General features: G+C 37.4%; 1 protein-coding gene and 1 long non-coding RNA gene across 3 annotated transcripts; both read left to right on the top strand.

The window, feature by feature from the left end:
• Positions 1 to 8498: 8498 nt before the first annotated feature.
• On the top strand, positions 8499 to 10447 carry LOC110928500 (extensin-like). Its single transcript, XM_022171515.2, has 3 exons — positions 8499 to 9005; positions 9069 to 9749; positions 10409 to 10447. Exons 1-3 carry the CDS (start codon positions 8499 to 8501, stop codon positions 10445 to 10447), a joined length of 1227 nt encoding a protein of 408 aa, XP_022027207.2.
• Positions 10448 to 23267: 12820 nt separating this feature from the next.
• LOC110914154 lies at positions 23268 to 26021 on the top strand. 2 transcript variants are annotated; one of them, XR_004859966.1, is made up of 3 exons: positions 23268 to 24693; positions 24892 to 25148; positions 25739 to 26021. It is a non-coding gene; the product is annotated as an uncharacterized LOC110914154 (long non-coding RNA). The 2 variants fall into 2 exon arrangements; XR_002578442.2 differs by having other exon boundaries at positions 23268 to 25148.
• Positions 26022 to 26276: the final 255 nt, after the last annotated feature.

The raw sequence follows: 26276 nt of genomic DNA, 5'->3' as shown, positions 1-26276 counted from the left end.
CAAACAAGATTAGAACATTACACAAATTAGGGTTTAATCGAACAATGGGAATCAACATACCATACTCTCCAGTTGGATTAAAAGTCGACTCCTCTTCTCGAACGCACCAGCAGCTCCAATTGTCGATCATCGTCAATCAATCGCTTAGGGTTTAATCGAAGGTTTGAATGAAGAGCTGTGAATGTGTTTGTGTTTGTGGGGGAATTCAGGGGTTAAAAGAAATAAAATATGTAAATGACAATTTTACCCATCCATTAACGGCAGGTTTGAACACCGTCTATTATTTGGACTGATGTAGCAACAGAACTTAGGGTCAGTGACTGTTTTAGCTAAAAAAGTTGATTTTGGACTGATCTAGCAATTTGAGTCAAACCCCAGGGACGATTTTAGCAGTTTACTCATATGATTTTGACACCTAACAATTTTTAGTCTAATCCTAATTTAGGTTGGAAGGGTATTTTTGAAAAAGAATCAATTTTATATTCAAAACAGAGTTTAATTCGCGCAAAATTGAATAAAGGATAGATCATTCAATCTTCGATTCATACTTTATCTAGAACTGATTTTGTAAATTGAAGTTAATTGAGCAGTAATTGAATGTCGACGAACGAAGATGATGCATCTAGTACGTGTTCTATGTTTTTTTCTGATTCGTTTACAATTAGGTTGATTTGCAGGTTTCTTTCAATTGAATGATTTGATTACATTACAGGATTCGTTTGACTTGATTGAATGCTTTGAAGCAATTAGAGATTTGATGTTTTTTCTCAATGAATTGATTTAATTGTGGTTTATATTGAAGTTGTTGAATGTGCCATGTCTGTTGTATATCATTGTGTCTAACTGATGATACACCTTTTTGTGGTTTATGACAACAGGATGTGTGATATTGTGTGATATTTGTCTGATTTTGTGTCATAATGTCTCATAATATGTCATATTTTGTATCCTAATGTGTTATGTGTGATATTTTTTTATGTTTTTGAATGTAAACGTCATTGTGTTTTTTGTTTATGTTTGTTAATGTATTTTGTATTCTTCTAGGATTGTCTTATATATGTTTTTATGTGACATTGTGTTTTATTTGTGCAGATGTTATTGTTTACAAAGAAGTTGATGTACAATGTGTATCACCATGTACTGGAAAACTATAATAAACGCATGTTGCGAGCCAATTAATTAAACATGTTATTGAAATGGTGTTTGATTATGTTGACCAAGCCTATGCTATTTATGTCAAGTATGTTCTAATGGTTTCTTAGTTAGGAAGAACATTTCATAAAACAATGACGGTGTTGTTAAATTGAAATACTTAATATGATCTACGCAAGGTTTTAAAATTAAAATTTCGTTTGATAGTTTATATGATGATAATAAAGGTAAAGGAAAACGTAGATAACCATCTAAGAGAATCGGATGCAATGCGCAAATTAAGTTGCAGTTAACCGTTGATAATAAGTATGAGATATATCTTTTTCAAGAGGAACATAACCACACTTTTGTGGATGAAGAAGACATTCAGTTTTTGACATCTACGAGAAGGGTTGATTATGTAAAGGAAAATGTTAGTCAAGCGTTGTCTACCATAAATCTTGGGGTCTGTAAGGGCATTTAACATTTTGAAGATTTTGTATGGTGGTTACGATGATCTAGGTGCATAGATTATGTATGTGGCACATATGGGAGAAACTCACTCCGAAGGTATCATTCAATGTTTAGTAATTTAAAGTTTTTTTTACTGGCTTTTGATATTATGTATTTGTTCCCGTTTTTTCAATATTGTGTCAATTTAATCTTTTGTAGGTTGGACCGGTTCTGTGTGATACTACAGATTGAAAAACATGGTTGCGATTGTAAGGTCAAATTCTATTAGTCGTATTGAGTTTGAGGAGAAATGACATTCCATTCTTTCTGAGTATGGCTTAAGTGATCATGATTGGTTGTGTAATCTTTATAATAATAGACCATATGGATACCCGCGTACTATTTAGAAGAGAATTTGTATGGACTTATGCGTACCACGTCAAGATCAGAAAGTGAGAACCATTTCTTTAATCAGTTTTGCAATCTAAAGTCAACTTTGGTGATTTTTTTAGTCACATTGAAACCACAATTGAGGCTCCAAGGTATTAACATAGGAAAAATGGTCATGAAACTAGATATAATGAACCTGGAATTTGGAGTGATTTTTTACTTGAAAATCAAGCCACACAACTGTATACACGGACAATTCTTTGGGTCAATATTTGGAGATATATGATGCCATTAACATTTATGCGTCTGTAACCCAAACAGAAGGTTAGTGATTTTTTGAAGTTTGAAATTGAGCATATGTTGCAGCTATGCACTTCATATTTTGAGGTATTAATTTGTTTATGTATTGTGGCTTATGGTTTAGTATTTTGCATTGTGTCATATGTTTTTGTATTTGCATTGTGTATTTGTATTTGTATTTTGTCCTTATGTTTTGAATGTGTGTTTTGTGTGTAGGTTATGTTTCGAAATGAAGATCAAACTATATCACGCATCTGTAGAAGGTTTAAACTGTTTGGATTGCTATGTCGACATACTTTCTATGTTCTTAGAATTTGTTATATAACACAGTTCCCGAAGAAGTATATGGTTAGGGATTGGAGTATAGAAGCTATTCCAAATAGTTCACTTTGACCTGTTAGGTTTGATGATTGTGAAAACAATGATGATCATGTTAAAGATGTACTTCGTGAGATGAGGTTTGCAAATGAATATGCAGTGAATCGATTAATTAGGGATAAAAATCAGTTGTGTCTTTATAGAGATTATGTAAAAGCTTACATGTCTAAGGCTGATAAGATTATGTAGAAGCTTCTCGTGTCGACTTGCTTGTAACTTCGACTTGATGGCATTGACTTTGTTGACTTTGACTTGTTGATAACATTAGATTACTCATTTTGACCCAACAAGATATAATAGAATGTGGCACAATTATCTTAGACAAACCCGAACATGACACATTCATCTTTAGATATAACTGAATACGCCATAATGATCTTAGGTAAACTTGAACACGGCTCAATCATCTTAGACATAATAGAATATGACCCAATGATCTTATACATAACAAAATATGACACAATGATCTTAGACACAATCATCTTAGACAAACCAAAACTGGAATAATCATTTTATAATATAAAATAACAGAATTTGACCCAATAATATTAGACATATCATAATATGACACAATAATCAAAGACACAATCATCTTAGACAACCCAAAACATGACACAGTCATCTAATAGTATGAAATTACAAAATATGACACAATGAATTTAGTAATATCCAATAAATTATTACACAACAGTAGAAAATATGTACCTTCATTTTTCTTGTTAAGGTGGAACAACACTTTTATTTTGTTTCTTGATAACTACTTTTTGTAAACTTTTGGATTCTTTAACTGCCTTACTTGTTTCTGTCTTCGTGTTTTTTCTACCCATAATAAAATAATTTTCTTCAAACTCCGCAAGTGTTGTGCCGTCAATTTTCCGAAGCATGTTTGTTGTTTTACGCCATTTCCATTTGGCACAAATTTGTTGTTTTTGATACACATATAAATTTTGTTCACCACAAAAGAAACAATAGTTAAAAAACTTTGAACTTCAATTGTGTAATAATTATTAAATAGTTAAACATTTTACCGCCAGAAACAACATAGGGCCATTGAAGAATTCGTCTACATCACCTGGACCATGTTAATCGAATTCTTGTGAGACTATCTAAAATGAGTTTAGTTCCCTTATATCAGTATTCGTTTCAAGTGATAACAAGAATCTTTGGTTGACTGTGTTACTCATCATCATCTCCTCCATTACTGTAAAAAAGATTACCAAAAAGTTGAGCTTGAAGATCCTCCTCGAGTTGGTTCAATTTAACAAATGTTCACTGAAATTCTTGATAGTAATCTTCTTAGGTATTTTTATTACTAAATTGACTTCGCCATTCATTTACCATTGGATTCTTTGAGTTGGGTTTAAACTTTGTTTTAACTTTCTTTCCAGCAGCATTTGGTATTCCAAAAACATCACAACACTTGTTATTGTGAAAAGATGAGTTCCATCATTGATTGTTTGTGTGGTAGGATCATAGTATTGCAGCAACCAAAAAGCAAAGGCAATCGCTATTGTGTTAATATTTATATACAATGTTTCTCCAAATCTCAATTCTGAAACCGCCTTTTTATTATCTTTAGTTAAGCTTTCAGTAAAAGTAGTGAGGTTTCCGGGTAAACACCTTAAGTTTAACTTTTGATGTGTAAAAGGATAATACTTCATTTCTGATTTTTATTTTGCTTTTGTTGTCACTGCTCCTGATGTTATCTTCATTGTCTTTTTCTCTGGTACAATCACTTCGTTATCTTTGATTTTTTTTTGTTTTTGTTGTTTAGTGTCTTACTTTGACAATTTATGTTCAGCAAGCACATTGATAGGCTTCATCAAATTATTGTTGTCACCTACACAATTATTATTACACAATAATTAAAATATATTATAAATTAACTATAAGAAACATTATTTGATCTAAGAATATTATGTTTAAACTAAAGTTGAATGTCTCTTGCTTCAGTGTGTTTTATGCACAATAGTCTGACAACAAATAAAAGGGATAAACCCTAAATTACGAACATAAAAGAATCAAAATTAAACAATACAGTCTTCTATTGTGTTATCTTATTCATAATGTTTATTGTATCAGCCTTAAATGAGTAATTGGATATAACACAATGATGGCACATGTAACACCTCGAAAATTTACGTCCAATAATGCAATAACACGTGGCATAGGCTTTGGATATGTGAAAACATACTTTAGAGGGACTAAAGTTGACAAACAGTAAAACTATGGAATTATAAGGGTCCAAAGTGTCAACAATGGATAATAGGCTCTAAAATAACCCTACATGAGGTTTATAATCTCAAACGGATAAATCAAGCGGAAAATGCAAGAAAGTGAGGAATTACAAACTACAGGGGCTAAACGTGTCAACATGTTGAATTTATACCTCTGAGTGATCTTTTGGCAAACCCGAAGCTTTGTAATGATAAAATATACTCTCTAGAATATGTGGTAAAAATTTCATGAAGTTTCGTTATCGTATGAGAAAGTTATGATCAAAACCGTACGCGAAGGGTTAAATGCGTCAACGTTGAATTTCGTGACTTTTCGGGTGAGCGCAAAGTTAACCAAGGACTTTACCATGTTTGTAAATGTCCCAAGGTCCTTAAAAATCATGTTTGAGGGTTTAATGAGCAAGATAGATAGCCAAAACCTCGTAACAAAGGACCAAGGACCAAAACGCAAACTTTAAAAAGGTTTTTGTGGATCAGATGAAGCCAGGCGGCCCGCCTGGCACCCTTAAGCGGGCCGCATGACCTGCCCAGCATCAGAAACAGTGAACAGGTGTCAGTTTGGTCTGTTTTCCGAGTTGTTTACAGCTGTGGTCCACTCCTGAGCCTCACCAATGATATTACATGCAACTAGGGGCACTTGGATGCATCTCACAACATTCCTAGGCTATTGTGGCAGTTCTAAATCAGATCAAAACCTGCATAAAAGGGTCTTGAAGTAGTAACCAAGAACACTTGCATTTTCAAAATTCACAAGATCAACTCCTGGAGCTTTCTGGACGACAAGGCACCTTCCTAGTGATCTCTAAGCTTATTTAGGACCATTGTAAGTGTTCATAACCCTCTCTAATTCGTCCTAGCTTAGTTATTCAACCGAAAGTCAATCCGTCGTAAATTTAGTTTGACTTTACGATTAAACGAAAATGGCTCAGTCATTTCTCAAATTGAAAGTACCTACAAGCTGGTATTTATGTGGGAAACAAACCCTCAAAAGGGTATTTTCTGATTCCCACTCTAAGCATGATGATTGTCGAGTCAAAGCTTTTCTTAAAAAGTCAACAGAATGTGTTTTTGCAAAATCTAGCATAAATAGCAATGTAGGTCACATGCAACCTGTTTGATCATCAAAATAACTTTGTAATTAATGTAAGAACATGTTTCATCATGATCAACTCGACAATTTTCAGTTAAACCCGGATCGGAACCGAAAGTCTCCTAAAATGACTTTTTCTTTGACTCTCGATTAGGATCCGTGCATGCATGTTTGAGATCTGTCTTAAAGCTTATTTTGGACCATTTTTATATATGTACAACTCTCTGAGATTTTACAAACTTAGTTCAACACTTGTCCGATTCATATGCATGTTACCGGTTTATGCTTAAATATGACTATTTTGCCCTTTTTGCTATAAAACGCGATTTTTGAAAAAGTGAAAGAGTAGAAATGGTTGTTACTGATTTATAAACTTGCACCAAAAATTTGATATCAGATTGAGGTCCAGGTTTAAAGTTATGCTCAATATCGTAATTTGAAAGCCTCGTGTTACTTAAACGGCGTAATTAGTATATAACCTATTTAAACCCACTTTTTGATACCAAACTTTTTACCAACTGATGTTATATAATATTTTGGGATTTTTAAAGATTTTTATTTAATTTTTGGCTGATCGCATCATAGGTCTCTAAGTTTAATTCGGTAAATACCGAATTTACCCTTTTAAGCTATAAAATGAGTTTTATAAATCTTTTTGACCCCAAACCTTTTTCTACTGATTTCATTTGTTAAATAAATTATTTTGAGCATTTTGGAAATATAAAAATATCAGCTTTCTTTTGAAAATCCGGAAACGGCTCTAAATCGACTATTTAAGCGTTTTTAACGCCTAGTATGCACTATAACCATATTAAACATATAAGGTTGATGCCTACTGATATTCTTAGTATATTTTTATCAAATAACAGTAAGTATAAGTGTTTGAACTCAGGTTTCCAGTTTTGACACTTTTAGCCCTTGTGAAATTACCAAAATACCCCTAAGGTGCATAGTTTGATTTTAAATGATAAGGTTTCGTAAATGGGTCATACCCTACTGTTATAATATGTTAAATTAAGTATTTTTACTGTATGAATCAGACCTACAACTCAGATTACGAATTTAACTCTTTTATAATCTTTTAAATGACCAAAATGCCCTTATAAGGCATAAGTTGAGTTTAAATTCATTTGGGGCATAATAGAACATAACTTACTGATATTATGACATGTTTAGAGCATATTATCTCAGGGAACTTGCATATGACTCTTATGGTTACCCGTAACGCTCTTTTAGCGTTCGGTTCGGTTTATGTAACTAATTTGCATAAATTGACCGAAACGGGTCAAACATTATCATTTTTGTCTCAAAATCCAGAATGTATTTAGCATACCCATATTATACAAGTGTTCAAACTTGTCGGGTCTAAATCACGTTCTATCCGGTCTTCGCTTGATCGTGCGTTTGAACCGTATCGTCCTTAAAACTAACCGGTCTAAGCTTAGGCTTAAATAAAGATCCGTTAGGAATCTAATAGGTTATTATAAACCTTTGTTCCAGAATAGAAGAACCAGTAAAAGCTACCTTCGCTTGCTAGTTGTGATTTATACTTACCAAGGTAAATACTTTTAACTTATTTTCCCTATACGGGCTTGGGATACGGTATATAAAATACCGCTTGGTCCGGCATCGTATTCTTTAATCGAAAAGAGGTTAAATTTATTGAGATGCCTTGTTTTGAATGTGTTTTATTGCTTAAAGCCTTTGGGGGGTTAATGACCATGTCCCGGATATCCTCGGCATTATCTTACGAGATAGCCACGACCTGAGCACGGGGTGTAGGCGTACACCTGTCAAGTGTATAACTCAATTTTTGTGGTGTGTCAATTGATCTTTAACCCGGTCTACGGATCGGGCTACTGAACGCAAAAGTAACATGTAAATCCTTTACAAGATTATATAACATAATTATCCCAAGTTATAAAAATATTTTTATGCCATGTGCATTTAAATCAATTTTCAACCTTTTCAAAATGAGTCAGTTAAATTGTATTTACCAGTGTAAACTGACGTACTTTTCCCAAAAGGTTAAGTGCAGGTACTACACGTAATAGGCTGGCTGCCTTCTAGAGCGTCCACAATAAGTCTCGCAAGCTTGGATGACAATAAATCTGTTGAACAATATCTTATTTTATTTTGATCCGCCTGTGGATCCGTTTCCACTATTAAGTGATATTTGATATTACACTTTATTAAAGTTGAAATGAATCTCTTTGCTTCCGCTGTGCATTTATATATTGTGTTGTTGTCTATGATGATGCCAACTACGTCACTATACTCCCCACCGGGCCCACCGGTGACACGTGGAAATTAGGGGTGTGACAGGTTGGTATCAGAGCCAACTCTGAGTGAATTAAACACTGGCCTTTTGTGTTTAATCTCAGTTACACAATTGCACATTCCTCGATTCTCGAGTCTAGACAAAGAACTTAGGAAATATTCAAAATTTGTTTTATTTTCTAACTTTGTCTTATATATATTTTGTTGTATCACTTGTTTGATTTTGACTCGTTCACAAAATGCCGCCACGTATGAGAGGAAGAGGAAGGGGACAAGGAGCATATGTAGCCCCAAACGACCATGAAGCCGGACCTTCGCACAGGCGAACACCTTCAGGCTCCCATAACACAGATGCTCAAAATCTGTGGAGGTCTTTTACTGAACCCGCAAGGCACTCGGTTTCACAGAGTACCTCACCTTCTATCCCACACTCCTTTGGGCCTCAATCAGAAAATGAGCCCCACAACTCTCACCAGTCCTATATTCCACTCCAAGGACACCAATCACCCTTTGACCACCCATCACCTGTTTTCCAGGGCCTGTTCAACCCTGCTGACTACCTTCATGTGCCTATGGGTTTTAACCCACTTGGACCAGAAGACCATTTCCCTGGCGACAATGCGATGGAGGTCGATGAAGATACCGATCCCTCAATGCCACCATCTGGAACTCCGAACCACCCTATCGAGATTTCTGATGGGTCACCTTTCGTGGGATCACCATACAATGGTCCCGACAGCTTTGAGGTGAGATTCAGGCAGCATGACTAGGTATTTACCCCTAGTTACCATTACTCTCCCCTGCACCAGCCGCAACACAGCTCTCCCTTGCACCCCCAGCAGCAGCAGCAGCAGCCACAGCAGCAGCAAAATCCTTCTGAGGATTTCCGGCGTGATGTAGTCACTCCACCGCCGCCACCACCTCCGGTTTTGCCTCCTCCGCCTCCGAGGCGAAGAGGAAGGAACGCACGGATGTCCATACGAGGGGGAATACGCATCGGCACCCCTCCACATTCAGATAGCAGCCGATACTCGCCACTTCACGAAGAACCAGAGATGGGAGAATCTTCACATCCCGTCTCAGAAGTAACTTCTGCACCAATCGCGCCACCACCACCACAGGATTTCGGAAACCCAATCCCTGCTTATACTAGCGCGGCAGCATACAATCCCTTCGAGCAGACTTTTCCCCCAGGTTATAACTTTACAGAGGATCCCTACTGGGTAGCTGCGAACTATAACTCTCTACATCCGGAAGGTACTTTTGGAGGTCCCTGGGCTAAGGGACAATCGACCTATGGATACCCATCATATGGATATCAGCAGCCGCAGCCTCCTCAACCACCGCAATATCCGCTACCACCGCCGGCACCGATGATGTCGCCGCCACAAGTTCAAGAAATCCTTCAAGGGATAAATGATGTGCGACGTGAGATGCGGCATGAGTTACGGGAAGAGTGTCGGCATAATCGTGGGATGTTTAAGAAGATGGTGGATTTAATCAAGGGAAAAAGCAAGAAGGACTACTAAATCCTTTGTTTGCTAGTTATTTAATCATGTCCCTGCGAGGACATTTATTTCTGTACTCTGCCCCTGCGTGGGCATATTTTTCCTTTCTGTTCTACCCCTGCGTGGGTTTGTTTATTAGTTTAGCCCCTGCGTGGGTATGTTATTTGTGTAAAAGTCCCGTTTAGGGCAAACTCTTGTTAGTTAATTTTATTTGAAATGGTTAATTTAAGTTTTTCATTTTTAAATTATATGCATAAATATAATATACGAATAAATGAAAAAAAATTAGCAATTATTATTTTAATTTACCATTTTAATAATAAGAATCTTAAAAAGGTAAAACCTAGCTTGAATGTCATATTAAAGACCTGGCCAATATGGTAGAACCTGTTAAAAAGATTCAATCTCTGTTAACATCTGTAAACATGTTAGCATTCTTGGCTAGTGTGATCCGCAAAATCACACATGTCACCCTTTTAATAAATTATCCAAAATTTATATTCTATATATATATTTGATTGTGATATAATGCCTACGGGTTATGACTAATGTCATATAAAACAAAAAGGCAGCCGTGGTTTATGGATCCCCTGCCAAGAAAAGGATTGATTGTTTTAATTATTCAAATTTTAATCCTATAGAATCTAGATTCAAATTTAGAAATTTGTCCAAGTGACTAGGCCTATTGTGCCAACATATATTTCATTCTAGGGTAAAGTAACTAATAAAAAGTCCTGAATGAAACTAATTAACTAATATGGCTCTTATTTACCATGGTTAATAAATCGTCAAGAACGATAATACTGTTTAGGCTTCTAAATAGACCTTGTCCTTACTTTTATGTAGCACCTAAAGCCACATGGCTAAGTCTGAAGAAGTAAACAGTCACCCAGAGGAAGGCCCAGATAACACTAGAATACATATAACTGGGGCGGAGCTACAAGCATTAGTAGAAAATGCTGTTGCCAAAGCCATTGAAAGGCAATATAGTGAACCAAGTAGGACCCGAAGTAGGGCCCGGTCCGCGCCACATTCCAAGACCAAGGGTCATTCGGAGGCTCATACCAAACCACTCTCTAAGAAGGATGCATCTAAGAAAGATGAGCTCAAGAAGGATGATGAGCGACATTCATCCAACCAAAACAGTGTTCCCTCAAGGGAGGTTGAGCATAAGTCAGAACCGCGTGGTAAGTCATGTACATACAAATACTTCGTCTCATGTAAACCCCGGGACTTTACTGGGGAGAAGGGAGCGGTGGACTGCATGACCTGGTTGGACGAAATGGATACAGTGGTAGATATCAGCGGGTGTGCTGATCGGGATGTAGTGAAGTACGTATCCCAATCGTTCAAAGGGGACGCACTAGCGTGGTGGAAATCTCTCTTACAAGCTGCCGGAAAGGCCATACTTTACAGTATGTCATGGGATCAGTTCGTAGCCCTTATTAAAGAGAATTTTTGCCCACAACATGAAGTAGAAAGGATCGAGTCAGACTTCGTATCTTTGGTGATGAAAAATCTAGACTGCCAGGCATACCTCACCACTTTCAATTAGGGGTGTTCAAAAAACTCGTGGCTCGCAGCTCGCTCGAAACTCGCTCGAAAAAAGTTCGAAAAAAGCTCGGCTCGAAATTGGCTCGGTTGTAAACGAGCCAGCTCGGCTCGGCTCGGTTTGTAAACGAGCCGAGCTCGAGCTTGGCCTGGCTCGGCTCGCGAGCTCGTGAGCCGGCTCGATAAGCTTTACATCCTTCATTTTTTTGTCCCACATCGCTTAAAAGACAAAAACTAAGGGAGTATTTCCCCTATAAAAGAAGGTAAAGGAAATGTACAAAGTGAGTTAACTATTTATAGTTGCATATTTAGCCATTTGATTAAATTAAATTGCAATTATGGCCCTTAGTCTATGAAAAGATTCATTTTTAGGGCTTTTTAATTAGTAAATTTTGTAGTTCTTTGTTAGTTCGAGCTAGATCGAGCCGAGCCGAGCTAGCTCGAATTTTAATCAAGCCGAGCTCGAGCCTCAAATCTCAGCTCGATTTGAAATTCGAGCTCGAGCCGAGCCAGCTCGAATTCAGTTCGAGCCGAGCTCGAGCCGGGTCGAGCTCGGCTTGACTCGGCTCGTTTACAGCCCTACTTTCAATACCCTATCTATGTTGGTTCCATACTTGGTAACCCCAGAGCCGAGAAGGATTGCCCGTTTCATTGGGGGTTTGGCCCCTGAGATTAAAGCAAGTGTTAAGGCATCGAGGCCTACAACTTTCAGATCAGTAGCTGATCTATCCCTCTCTCTCACCCAGGACGTGGTCAGATTGAGAGCTCTTAGGAACTCGGAAGAGAATAAGAGGAAGCGTGAAGACGATACCTCACGGAGATCGGAGAAGAGACACCGAGGGAATAACGACCACAGGAAAGAGTCGGGATTTAAGAGAGATGGGCAACAATCAGGGGACAAGCCCAAATGCAAAACCTGCAAGAAAAATCATTTTGGGAAATGTCGCTTAGAGTCGAAATCGTAGTCCCACACGAGACCCTGTGGAATCTGCAAATCTACTGATCATACGACCTTGAAGTGTAAGGGTCTGAAGGATGCAACATGTTACGGTTGCAACGAGAAAGGGCACATAAAGTCTAATTGCCCAAAGAACGCTAAGAAGCCGATGATGGAAAGAAGACCAATGCAAGAGTCTTCAAGATGGACGCTAAGGAAGCTGTTCAAGATGACAACGTGATTACAGGTACCTTTCTTGTAAACGATGTTTTTGCTAGAGTATTGTTTGATTCTGGAGCAGATAAGTCTTTTGTAGATAATAAGTTCTGTGAATTATTAAAATTGCCTGTAAAAGCCTTAAGTGTGAAGTATGAGGTGGAATTAGCTGATGGAACCATAGAAACCGCCTCAACTGTTCTAGATGGATGTGTTATATCCATTAGGAATCACTCTTTTCCATTATCCTTACTTCCCTTTAAGCTAGCCGGTTTTGACGTAGTGATAGGTATGGATTGGTTGTCACATAACCAAGCCCAGATTCTATGCAACAGAAAGCAAGTGGTAGTTAAAACTCCGTCTGGTGAGTCACTCACTATTCAAGGAGATACCCAGCATGGGTTACCTGAGCAAGTGTCCATGCTCAAAGCATCCAGATGTCTGCAGAAGGATTGTGTCATTTACATGGCACAAGTTACTGTTGATGAGCCAAAACCAAAGATTGAAGATATCCCTGTCATTTCGGAATACCCTGAAGTGTTTCCGGAAGAACTACCTGGCTTACCGCCGGATAGGCAAGTGGAGTTTCGAATTGACATCATTCCGGGTGCGGCACCAGTAGCGAGGGCACCATATAGGTTGGCACCAACGGAGATGAAGGAGTTAAGGACGCAGTTAGATGATCTGTTAGCTAAAGGTTTTATTAGACCTAGCTCGTCTCCTTGGGGAGCGCCGATTTTGTTTGTCAAAAAGAAGGATGGATCGATGCGTCTGTGCATCGATTACCGCGAGCTTAATAAAGTCACCATCAAGAATAGGTATCCTTTGCCTAGGATCGACGACCTGTTCGATCAATTACAAGGGGTAAGCTACTTTTCAAAGATCGACTTGAGGTCAGGCTGTCACCAGTTGAAGGTCAAGGATGAAGATGTACACAAGACAGCGTTTAGGACTCGTTATGGACATTACGAGTTCCTAGTGATGCCTTTTGGGCTCACTAACGCACCAGCCGCATTCATGGATCTCATGAATCGCGTCTGCAAGCCTTATCTGGATAAATTCGTCATCGTCTTTATTGACGACATCCTTATCTACTTAAAGAACCAGGCTGACCACGAGAAACACCTTCGTTGTATTCTCAAACTTCTACGTCATGAGAAACTCTATGCCAAATTTTCAAAGTGCGAATTTTGGCTTCGAGAAGTCCAATTCCTTGGACATGTGGTAAGTGAGCATGGTATCCAAGTAGATCCCGCTAAGGTAGAAGCAGTTATGAATTGGCAAGAGCCAAAGACACCTACCGAGATTCGCAGTTTTCTAGGATTAGCAGGATACTATAGGCGATTCATCGAAAATTTCTCAAGGATTGCTGCGCCCCTAACTTCGTTGACACGTAAGAAGATCAAGTTCGATTGGGGCCCTAAGCAGCAGGAATCCTTTGACATCCTGAAGAAGAAGTTGAGCAATGCACCAGTGTTAACATTGCCCGATGGTATGGAAGAATTTGTGGTGTATTGCGATGCATCACACACTGGCATGGGCTGTGTACTCATGCATAGAGGTAAGGTCATTGCCTACGCATCACGACAGCTAAAGGTGCACGAGAAAAACTACACCACCCACGACTTGGAACTGGGTGCCGTTGTATTTGCACTGAAACTTTGGAGACACTACTTGTATGGAACAAAGTGTGTAATCTATTCGGATCACAAGAGCCTTCAACATTTGTTCAATCAGAAGGAATTGAACATGCGACAAAGACGATGGATGGAAACTTTAAATGATTACGACTGTGAGATAAGATACCATCCAGGCAAGGCAAATGTAGTTGCTGACGCCTTAAGCAGAAAAGAAAGAGTGAAGCCGATAAGAATAAATGCCAAGCGCATAGAAATAAGGAATAATTTGAACGAAAGGGTGTTAGCTGCACAGAAGGAAGCTGTGTTGGAAGCTAACTATCCTGAAGAAAAGCTAGGAGTAACTGAGGAGCAGTTATCCTATGACAAGGATGGAATGCTAAGACTGAATGGGAGAATATGGGTTCCAGTTTATGGAGGACTTCGAGATGTTATCCTCCAGGAAGCCCACAGCTCCAAATATTCCGTTCATCCTGGAGCTGATAAGATGTACCAGGATCTAAAGGCAAACTACTGGTGGATTGGTTTGAAGAAGTCTGTAGCTGCGTATGTAGCTAAATGTCTGACTTGTGCGCAAGTCAAAGCTGAGCATCAGAAGCCGTCAGGTTTGCTTCAACAACCTGAAATTCCCACGTGGAAGTGGGAAATGGTGACAATGGATTTCATCACCAAATTGCCCAAGACAAAGAAGGGAAATGATACTATATGGGTCATAGTAGATAGACTGACGAAGTCAGCTCATTTTCTACCCATCAAGGAGACTTATAGCTCCGATATGTTAGCTCAATTATACGTTGATAAGATTGTAGCGCTGCATGGTATACCTGTGTCTATTATCTCTGATAGAGATACTAGATATACATCACATTTTTGGAAGAGTTTCCAACAATCTTTGGGCACTCGTTTGAATTTTAGTACGGCTTATCATCCACAGACTGATGGCCAGAGTGAGCGTACTATTCAAACCTTGGAAGACATGTTACGTGCATGCGCGATCGATTTGGGTGGTAGTTGGGATAAGAACCTACCACTAATTGAATTCTCCTACAACAATAGCTACCACACCAGCATAGAAGCTGCGCCTTTCGAGGCCCTATACGTAGAAAGTGTAGATCGCCTATTTGTTGGACGGAAGTTGGAGATGTCCAACTAACAGGACCAGAGATTATTTTTGAGACGACGAACAAGATTGTCCAAATTCGCGATCGTTTGAAAGCTGCCAGGGATAGGCAGAAAAGTTATGCGGATCCAAAGCGTAAGCCTTTTCACTTCGAAGTAGGTGACAAGGTATTGCTTAAGGTATCACCCTGGAAGGGGGTAATGCGATTTGGTAAGAAAGGTAAGCTAAGCCCGAGATACATAGGACCTTTTGAGGTTATCGAACGCATCGGATCAGTTGCCTATAAGCTAAACTTACCTGAAGAACTTAGTAGTATACATAATGTGTTCCACATCTGTAATCTAAAGAAGTGTTTCGCTGACGAATCACTGGTCATACCGCATACAGATATACACATTGATGAAAGTTTGAAGTTTGTGGAAAAACCATTGTCGATTGAGGATCGACAGGTGAAGAAGCTTCGAAGGAAGTATATACCTATAGTTAAGGTCAAGTGGGATGCCCGTAGAAGTCCCGAATACACATGGGAGGTAGAATCCACGATGAAAGAAAAATACCCTCATTTGTTCCAGTAAATCTCGAGGTCGAGATTTCTTTTAAGGGGGTGAGGATGTAACACCTCGAAAATTTACGTCCAATAATGCAATGACACGTGGCATAGGCTTTGGATATGTGAAAACATACTTTAGAGGGACTAAAGTTGACAACCAGTAAAACTATGGAATTATAAGGGTCCAAAGTGTCAACAATGGATAATAGGCTCTAAAATAACCCTACATGAGGTTTATAATCTCAAACGGATAAATCATAGATCATACGAAGCGGAAAATGCAAGAAAGTGAGGAATTACAAACTACAGGGGCTAAACGTGTCAACATGTTGAATTTATACCTCTGAGTGATCTTTTGGTAAACCCGAAGCTTTGTAATGATAAAATATACTCACTAGAATATGTGGTAAAAATTTCATGAAGTTTCGTTATCGTATGAGAAAGTTATGATCAAAACCGTACGCGAAGGGTTAAATGCGTCAACGTTGAATTTCGTGACTTTTCGGGTGAGCGCAAAGTTAACCAAGGACTTTACCATGTTTGTAAATGTCCCAAGGTCCTTAAAAATCATGTTTGAGGGTTTAATGAGCAAGATAGATAGCCAAAACCTCGTAACAAAGGACCAAGGACCAAAACGCAAACTTTAAAAAGGTTTTTGTGGATCAGATGAAGCCAGGCGGCCCGCCTGGCACCCTTAAGCGGGCCGCATGACCTGCCCAGCATCAGAAACAACGAACAGGTGTCAGTTTGGTCTGTTTTCCGAGTTGTTTACAGCTGTGGTCCACTCCTGAGCCTCACCAATGATATTACATGCAACTAGGGGCACTTGGATGCATCTCACAACATTCCTAGGCTATTGTGGCAGCTCTAAATCAGATCAAAACCTGCATAAAAGGGTCTTGAAGTAGTAACCAAGAACACTTGCATTTTCAAAATTCACAAGATCAACTCCTGGAGCTTTCTGGACGACAAGGCACCTTCCTAGTGATCTCTAAGCTTATTTAGGACCATTGTAAGTGTTCATAACCCTCTCTAATTCGTCCTAGCTTAGTTATTCAACCGAAAGTCAATCCGTCGTAAATTTAGTTTGACTTTACGATTAAACGAAAATGGCTCAGTCATTTCTCAAATTGAAAGTACCTACAAGTTGGTATTTATGTGGGAAACAAACCCTCAAAAGGGTATTTTCTGATTCCCACTCTAAGCATGATGATTGTCGAGTCAAAGCTTTTCTTAAAAAGTCAACAGAATGTGTTTTTGCAAAATCTAGCATAAATAGCAATGTAGGTCACATGCAACCTGTTTGATCATCAGAATAACTTTGTAATTAATGTAAGAACATGTTTCATCATGATCAACTCGACAATTTTCAGTTAAACCCGGATCGGAACCGAAAGTCTCCTAAAATGACTTTTTCTTTGACTCTCGATTAGGATCCGTGCATGCATGTTTGAGATCTGTCTTAAAGCTTATTTTGGACCATTTTTATATATGTACAACTCTCTGAGATTTTACAAACTTAGTTCAACACTTGTCCGATTCATATGCATGTTACCGGTTTATGCTTAAATATGACTATTTTGCCCTTTTTGCTATAAAACGCGATTTTTGAAAAAGTGAAAGAGTAGAAATGGTTGTTACTGATTTATAAACTTGCACCAAAAATTTGATATCAGATTGAGGTCCAGGTTTAGAGTTATGCTCAATATCGTAATTTGAAAGCCTCGTGTTACTTAAACGGCGTAATTAGTATATAACCTATTTAAACCCACTTTTTGATACCAAACTTTTTACCAACTGATGTTATATAATATTTTGGGATTTTTAAAGATTTTTATTTAATTTTTGGCTGATCGCATCATAGGTCTCTAAGTTTAATTCGGTAAATACCGAATTTACCCTTTTAAGCTATAAAATGAGTTTTATAAATCTTTTTGACCCCAAACCTTTTTCTACTGATTTCATTTGTTAAATAAATTATTTTGAGCATTTTGGAAATATAAAAATATCAGCTTTCTTTTGAAAATCCGGAAACGGCTCTAAATCGACTATTTAAACGTTTTTAACGCCTAGTATGCACTATAACCATATTAAACATATAAGGTTGATGCCTACTGATATTCTTAGTATATTTTTATAAAATAACAGTAAGTATAAGTGTTTGAACTCAGGTTTCCAGTTTTGACACTTTTAGCCCTTGTGAAATTACCAAAATACCCCTAAGGTGCATAGTTTGATTTTAAATGATAAGGTTTCGTAAATGGGTCATACCCTACTGTTATAATATGTTAAATTAAGTATTTTTACTGTATGAATCAGACCTACAACTCAGATTACGAATTTAACTCTTTTATAATCTTTTAAATGACCAAAATGCCCTTATAAGGCATAAGTTGAGTTTAAATTCATTCGGGGCATAATAGAACATAACTTACTGATATTATGACATGTTTAGAGCATATTATCTCAGGGAACTTGCATATGACTCTTATGGTTACCCGTAACGCTCTTTTAGCGTTCGGTTCGGTTTATGTAACTAATTTGCATAAATTGACCGAAACGGGTCAAACATTATCATTTTTGTCTCAAAATCCAGAATGTATTTAGCATACCCATATTATACAAGTGTTCAAACATGTCGGGTCTAAATCACGTTCTATCCGGTCTTCGCTTGATCGTGCGTTTGAACCGTATCGTCCTTAAAACTAACCGGTCTAAGCTTAGGCTTAAATAAAGATCCGTTAGGAATCTAATAGGTTATTATAAACCTTTGTTCCAGAATAGAAGAACCAGTAAAAGCTACCTTCGCTTGCTAGTTGTGATTTATACTTACCAAGGTAAATACTTTTAACTTATTTTCCCTATACGGGCTTGGGATACGGTATATAAAATACCGCTTGGTCCGGCATCGAATTCTTTAATCGAATAGAGGTTAAATTTATTGAGATGCCTTGTTTTGAATGTGTTTTATTGCTTAAAGCCTTTGGGGGGTTAATGACCATGTCCCGGATATCCTCGGCATTATCTTACGAGATAGCCACGACCTGAGCACGGGGTGTAGGCATACACCTGTCAAGTGTATAACTCAATTTTTGTGGTGTGTCAATTGATCTTTAACCCGGTCTACGGATCGGGCTACTGAACGCAAAAGTAACATGTAAATCCTTTACAAGATTATATAACATAATTATCCCAAGTTATAAAAATATTTTTATGCCATGTGCATTTAAATCAATTTTCAACCTTTTCAAAATGAGTCAGTTAAATTGTATTTACCAGTGTAAACTGACGTATTTTTCCCAAAAGGTTAAGTGCAAGTACTACACGTAATAGGCTGGCTGCCTTCTAGAGCGTCCACAATAAGTCTCGCAAGCTTGGATGACAATAAATCTGTTGAACAATATCTTATTTTATTTTGATCCGCCTGTGGATCCGTTTCAACTATTAAGTGATATTTGATATTACACTTTATTAAAGTTGAAATGAATCTATCTTTGCTTCCGCTGTGCATTTATATATTGTGTTGTTGTCTATGATGATGCCAACTACGTCACTATACTCCCCACCGGGCCCACCGGTGACACGTGGAAATTAGGGGTGTGACAGCACATTAGGCACAATGATGTAGAAACCCTAACATTTTAACAATGTACCAAATATTGAAGTTGCCTCTTGCTTATTTTGAACTTGTTTAACTCTTTTGTTCATTTTCGGTTACAAATTTTGTTTTTCGACTTCAGAATATGAAGTGTCATCTCCAAAGTTTCTGGTTCAATTTGTTTTATAGTAAGTTCCGCTTATGGCTTAATCGGTGAACGATGAGTGTTAATCGGTGAAGAAGGCTTTTGCAACGGTGAAGAATCGTGTTAAATCTTTGAAGATGGAGGTTGACTTGATGAAGAAGCCATGGTTGTTTTTGTGGTTTATTTGAATGAGAAAAAGAAGGTGTGTGAAAAAGAATGATGTACAAATGACGATCATACCCATCGCCAGGGGTGGAACTACGGGAGGGTCCGCTGACTCTCCAGTGGCCGGACTTTTTGTTAAAAAAATATCTAGTAGAGAAGCATTTTCATATTTGGACCCTTCAAAATGTATACGTAGAACCGTTAAAGTAAAGAAAAAGAGTGAAATAGTGAGATTTGAAATTTTCCGGTAATTCGCCGACAACTTCTATAAGTTGAAGTGTCTGTTGAAAACGAGAAGAAGTAAACAAGAAACAGAACCGTAAGGCTTTTTGGTTTAATATATTTTTTTAAAGGAAAACTTCATTAAAAACGAAACTAACTCGAAACCGAACAACCAACCCCAACTACATATTTACAAAATATTTGATTGGCTGAACAAAAAAAACCAATCCAAGACATTTACCTTGCTTTTAGGCTGAGTTGGCAATCTAAATATTACAATTTGCATTGGAGACAAAAAAAAATGTGGGAAGCGCACAACGTGCAGAGGAAATGCCAAATTTGTGGGACCTCCAACTAAGACTTTCATGGTTTCATATTACTTTTTATTTATTTTGTTGAAGCTAAAAGAGTAAATTTCAAAGTTCCTCCTTTATGTATGTCTAATATATCAAAGTATGTCCTTTATCTTTAATAACCTCAGAAAACATCCTTAATGTTTGAAAAACCAATCAGATTATGTCCTTTACCCTAAACCTAGTTTGTTTTCCCAGTTAAATCAGGTCACGTGAGAAGCACATGAGGGTATATTGGTCTTTACCTTAATACTAGAAAAATAAAATTATAACAAATTCAAATCTTCATAATCTGCACATTATATCTTCAAAAACTTCAAGCCAAACCCTAAAAAGAAATCATAAACTGCCTTCACCCCCTTTTAACTCTCCCTCTCTACCTCTCCACTGTCACCACCGTCACACCTCTTCTTATCTTCTTCAACAACTCAAATAATGTGCAGGTAACCATTCTTTAATCCACAGTGGTTTATTGAGATCGATAACCCATAAACTTCAAAACTTCAAAACCCAGATTATCATCATCATTATCATCAATAACCAATAAACAAAAAAAAACCCCAATTTCTTACAACTCACCAAAATTAGGGCAACAAAGTGGTTTATTGAGATCGATGACAAATGATTCATAGAGAGGCTGTGGCGGAGGTTGTGATTGTGGAGAATAACTCACCAAAAAAACCCCAATTTCTTACACCGGAACACGAACCACCACCATAGCAATCATACAGCCGCCACACTGGAATACGAACCATTCTGTCGCCGCATCCCTGATTCTGTTACGCCACTGTCGAATATCACCATCACCATCAAAGCCCCACCACTGAAACCCTAACGCCACCACTAAACCCTAACTGCCTGTCCGCCCCTCTCTCTCACTCTGGTTTTGGACTACGATTTGTGTATATTACAGCCGTATCTGGACATCAGGTGCAACATAAGATCTGGACAGGTTGTTAGACCAGATAATGTTGTTGTTGAGTTGTGTAGAAGCTGGTAACGATCTTGTTTATATTAGTTTGTTTGTAGGGTTAGTGGAGACATTGTTTTTGAAGATGTTAGTTATTTAAGTTGTGGATAGGTTTGAATTTGAAACATTTATGTTAGGGTTTATGAGTTGTTGAAGAAGATAAGAAGAGGTGTGACGGTGGTGACAGTGGAGAGGTGGAGAGGGAGAGTTAAAAGGGGGTGAAGGCAGTTTATGATTTCTTTTTAGGGTTTGGCTTGAAGTTTTTGAAGACATAATGTGCAGATTATGAAGATTTGAATTTGTTATAATTTTATTTTTCTAGTATTAAGGTAAAGACCAATATACCCTCATGTGCTTCTCACGTGACCTGATTTAACTGAGAAAACAAACTAGGTTTAGGGTAAAGGACATAACCTGATTGGTTTTTCAAACATTAAGGATGTTTTCCGAGGTTATTAAAGATAAAGGACATACTTTGATATATTAGACATACATAAAGGACGAACTTTGAAATTTACTCAAGCTAAAATTTAATTGTTTACTTAAATTTTAATATTTAATCTTAAATAATACATCAATACTAACGGTTATAATATAATTCAACTACAACACTTATTTTTTTCTTTTTCAATGAAAATTTAAAGTACTGGTAAATATGTTTGTAGGGTTGAAGGAAAAATTAGTGTTTTTTGATGTATTTGTAGAAATATGATACGGCAGCTGACTATGTATGCATTTAGCTCCTTATATTGGTGATAGTATAGACTAGAGTTAGAGAAAGTAATGATGTTGCACACCCATTGGCATTTGGCTCATCCACTTTCAATGCTATATTCAAATTTCAAAGTGTAATTTACGTTGTCTTTCTAAAAAAAGTGTATGCGTGAATTAAGTCCTTTTAATAATTCCCCATGACATTATAGCTTAGTGGCATTTTTGGAGTGGGATAAGACTTAGGGTTCATTAGGTTCTGGGTTTGATTCCCACAAGGAGAGTTTTTCTGGGGTTACTCTTGAATTGATGTATATGCATTATTGTCTAGTGGAGATGGATATGATCGGTTGGTTCCGATGATGACACGATAATACTTCAATGGTTCGTCAGTGATCCAAGTTTATCATTCAAAAAATTCCTTTTAATCGATTGATTACTTTCTACACGCTTTTATCAATTTATCATTTTGTCATAAAATCTTTGTATGGTAATATTAAAAAATATAGTAAAGTACAGTTTCAGCCCTGGGGTTTACATCTGACGTGGTGTCGAGTGCTACGAATTTTTACTATATTTTTAAGTACTCTTTTTTTACTCTTTTATCAAGTTTTAAATTTATAAACACGATATATCACTATCAATCTCTACAATACGCTAGGGCAAGTGCACTTATCGTTGGTGAAGTATAGTGATGGTAAGATACCGAGGTCGTCCAAGTAAACAAGAGGTTTTAATACTGGAATATCGTCGACGTCTAATTTAACGAAATTTTGGGTAAAGATTTTTAATAAGTAAAACAAAAGAAACTAAATAAATAAAAGAACAGACAGACACGATAGAATCACTTGGTTTCGATTCGTCATTTATGAATCCTTTGATGATTTCTGCACTTTGGTTTTTTAAAAGATTATCTTAGTTATAGTGGCATGTCCCTCTTTTGGAGGCAACGTGATGTGTGGTAAAATACACATATTTGTACCGTGTAAAGTGTATAATTTTTGTACAGTTTTTATTTATTTATTTTTAGTTTTTAATGTATTATATTATTTTGTGTTTTGTCAGGTCCTGGTGCAAATGGAGCGAAAATGAATAACAAGGAAATAACCATCCAGTTAAGTAGAGTAGAACGCCGGTGACCGAATTAAAATTGCCGTTATTTACCTTGATTGGCCGAGAGTACTATTTCTATTTTATAAGTTCGAAGGCTGTCATATATTATTATTATTATTATTATTATTATTATTATTATTATTATTATTATTATTATTCTCCTATATATTAATAACCCAACGTTTTAAACAGTAAAATAGGGTTATTTTAGGTATTTCACCAACAACAACACGCATCTTCATCTTCATCCTCACGATTGCACATACTCAGACAGAAGGAGACGATTGCACATACTGAGACAGAAGGAGAAACTTAGCGATTTCGGTTACAAAGCGACGATGATGACGGAGATGACTGCGAAAAGGTTCGGCGGCGGCGGCGGCGGTTAAGGTTCCGCCATCAAACATGGTATCAGCAGTGTTTTCTTCATCAGAATCGCTATCGGTGGGCTAAGCTCTAGGGTTCCGGACGCCGTTCAATTGAAGGTAACGACGATTAAGAAGGCAATGATGGAGGTTCTGCTTATAGGCATGGCGGTGACTTCAGAAACGAACTCCGGTGACTCAACTAGGGTTCCAGCAAGATTACGGCGCCTTTTTACACTGTAAGTTTGGTTTTCTTGAAGGTTCAAGGACCGATCATAAATGAAGGGGATGGGTTGCATTGTTTTCAATCTAATATTTGAATCATCTGCTTTCAATTATTATCAATGATTTTTACGGCATAAATTGACAATTATTATTATCAACGATCAAAACTGTTTAGTCGAGGTTAAATGCTTTGAAATTGCAGAATTCAGTTTTGACCTTCCTTCTCACATCATTGTGTAACTTTTGAAATTATTAAACTTTAGTGATTGAATGTGATATGTTTTGTGGAGCCGGGGGTGATCCGTTGGGTGCACCCACTAAGATTTGGTTATGTGAAGATGGTAATAATCCGTTGGGTGCACCCACAATGCCTTTATCGTGTCAATTTTCAAAATTAGCATCTATATGTTTATGCACATCTAAGAGATTTGAACAGTGAGGTGCACCCACAACGCCTTCACAATCATCTATTTTCAAAATAATCCGTTGGGTGCACCGCACCCACAACGCCTTCACAATCGTCTATTTCTTAGCACCGTGAGGTGGATAACGTCAAAAAAATCGGGTACAACTTTTTTTTTTCGAGAAAGAGGGGTTGCATGGATGGTGGGATTGATCGATGAGTAAAACGGTGATGGAAGTGGGCGTTTGATGGTCTGAAAAGGGGGATCAGTTCTGGCAGTAGCAATCAGATGTGGTGTCATCTCTGAGGGCGGTATTCGTCAGCGATTGGTGGTGTTTTACTGTGGTTTAGGGCCGTGGTAGATGAAGTCGGTACTGAAGCAATCAATTGAAGGGGAATCTGAACCATGGCGGTGACTTTTGTGGGCAATCATTTGTTGTTTGGTCTTGGTTGCGCTACTGGAACTGTAGTTGTAATCGGTTTTGTGGGGATCTTTTGTTGATCGCTGTCACCTCTTCATTGCAAGTCGCGGTAGTCTTCACTTCATGCTAGAAGGCATATAATTGTTTCATTTATAACAATTTTTTGTCGGTGCAGAAAGGATCTGAAAGCTATTTTTTTCAGAGATGGTTTGTTTTCTTTCAGGTATGTCGTAGTAGTTCTAGATATGATAGAAATAGAGGTATGGATTTCTGGCATTTATATCATTTTGAGTAACTATATACGTTCTACCAGTAGTATTTGGTTTAGGGTTTGTATAATTAAGATAGGTAGCTTCTGATTGAACATCTAAAGAATAGGATTTATAAAATTAAGAGAGATCTAAGTAGCTCCTGATTGTAGATCTCAAGAATAGGGTGGCTGAAGCATTGACAATGAAGAGAAGGGATTACAGAGAGATTGCTTGGATGATGCTTCATCAAATAGGCAATGGCTTCTTTTTATTTGAATCTTAAATTTAGTTATAAATACGCTGCCACAATCGGACTAATGGATCTGCACAAACGGATAGATCATCAGTTGTATTCTCTTCGATCTTCACCACTTAATTCTAGAGTTCTTCATTTAGGTGGTGGATTTGGGATTTATATAACACAAAGGTACGTGATTCACAAACTTATTAAAATATGCAATCCATTGTTCTTCCTGTCGTTAGATCATACCAGCATCGTCAGAGTTACTTACTCCCAATTAGAAGTCCCAGTATATGTTGATAGTTTTCCAATGGAACCCAAATCTCCTTCAAAAGCAAACCTTCCGCTTTTGCCATTTTTTCACCAATTTAAAGTATTTAAACTGGCTACCACCATAGCAGTAGTGGTACTGTTTGATATTAACTGGTTAGTATATTATTCGTAGGCACAGAGGATAACAACACCTTCCTTTGATAAAATCCGTGTAGAGAAACAAACATAATTGTACTATTAATATAGGTTATAAGATTTGAATTAGGTAATAGGTAACAAACCACTAACTTCGTCCACTTCGATTTCATACTTTTTTAACCCGTTTGACCCATTTAATTAGTTATCTTTACCATGTCTTATTTTTTTACTCATTTGATGAAATACAATGTTTAGATGGTGCAAATTAGGCAGGTGACGGGTCAAAACTGGCGAGGTCTTAGATTCTTAAATTTTGCACTCGCTGTTTCTAAAATTTCATTTGTACTTCATTGTTTGTTTTGCAGCTCCTAGAAGTAAACCCGTATGACCCTTGGAAGATAAGAAAAAAGAGAAGAGCGAAATAAAGTGTGAGAGTGATTTGTATAGGCTGTGATGATCGTTACCTTGAGCAAACATGGTATTTATATTGCTTTGTGACCATAGGTTTGGACTGAGGTTCTATTCTAGGAATTTTGTAGTCAACATTTTGGATCTGTGCAAGAACGTATGATATCTTATCCTTTCGTATGTACCTTTGTTAATTGTATTTGTTTTGTCTCTGTATTCTTATTATAGGATGATTTGCCATCTTATATCTATATCACTATAAATACTTGCATAAAAAATCGTACACAAATCGTCCCTCGCCGCAACGCGCGACAGGGAAAAAACTAGTAATTATAAATTGCAAGATGTTCTACATTTCTACGTTATGTGTCATTAATAATGTTTGTTCTTTGTTTGTAACAAGACATTGGTATTTTTGACACTTTCACAATAGCCGAGTGGTTAAAAATAATTATCTCTTGTGAAAAGAACAAGGTTCAATTTTTAGGAGGTGTC

This window comes from Helianthus annuus, chromosome 1 (genome assembly GCF_002127325.2).
Source record: "Helianthus annuus cultivar XRQ/B chromosome 1, HanXRQr2.0-SUNRISE, whole genome shotgun sequence".
Taxonomy (NCBI): Eukaryota; Viridiplantae; Streptophyta; class Magnoliopsida; order Asterales; family Asteraceae; genus Helianthus; species Helianthus annuus.
Note: the sequence above shows the minus strand (reverse complement) of the source record. Positions and strands in the feature narration are given on the sequence as shown.

Excerpts from the sequence above, each read along its gene's own strand:
- LOC110928500 (XM_022171515.2), top strand. The coding sequence starts at position 8,499 with ATGCCGCCACGTATGAGAGGAAGAGGAAGGGGACAAGGAGCATATGTA. Across the intron at positions 9,006-9,068 it reads ATGGTCCCGACAGCTTTGAG|CCGCAACACAGCTCTCCCTT; the intron begins GTGAGATTCAGG and ends CCCCTGCACCAG. Across the intron at positions 9,750-10,408 it reads GTGGGATGTTTAAGAAGATG|AATCTAGATTCAAATTTAGA; the intron begins GTGGATTTAATC and ends TTAATCCTATAG.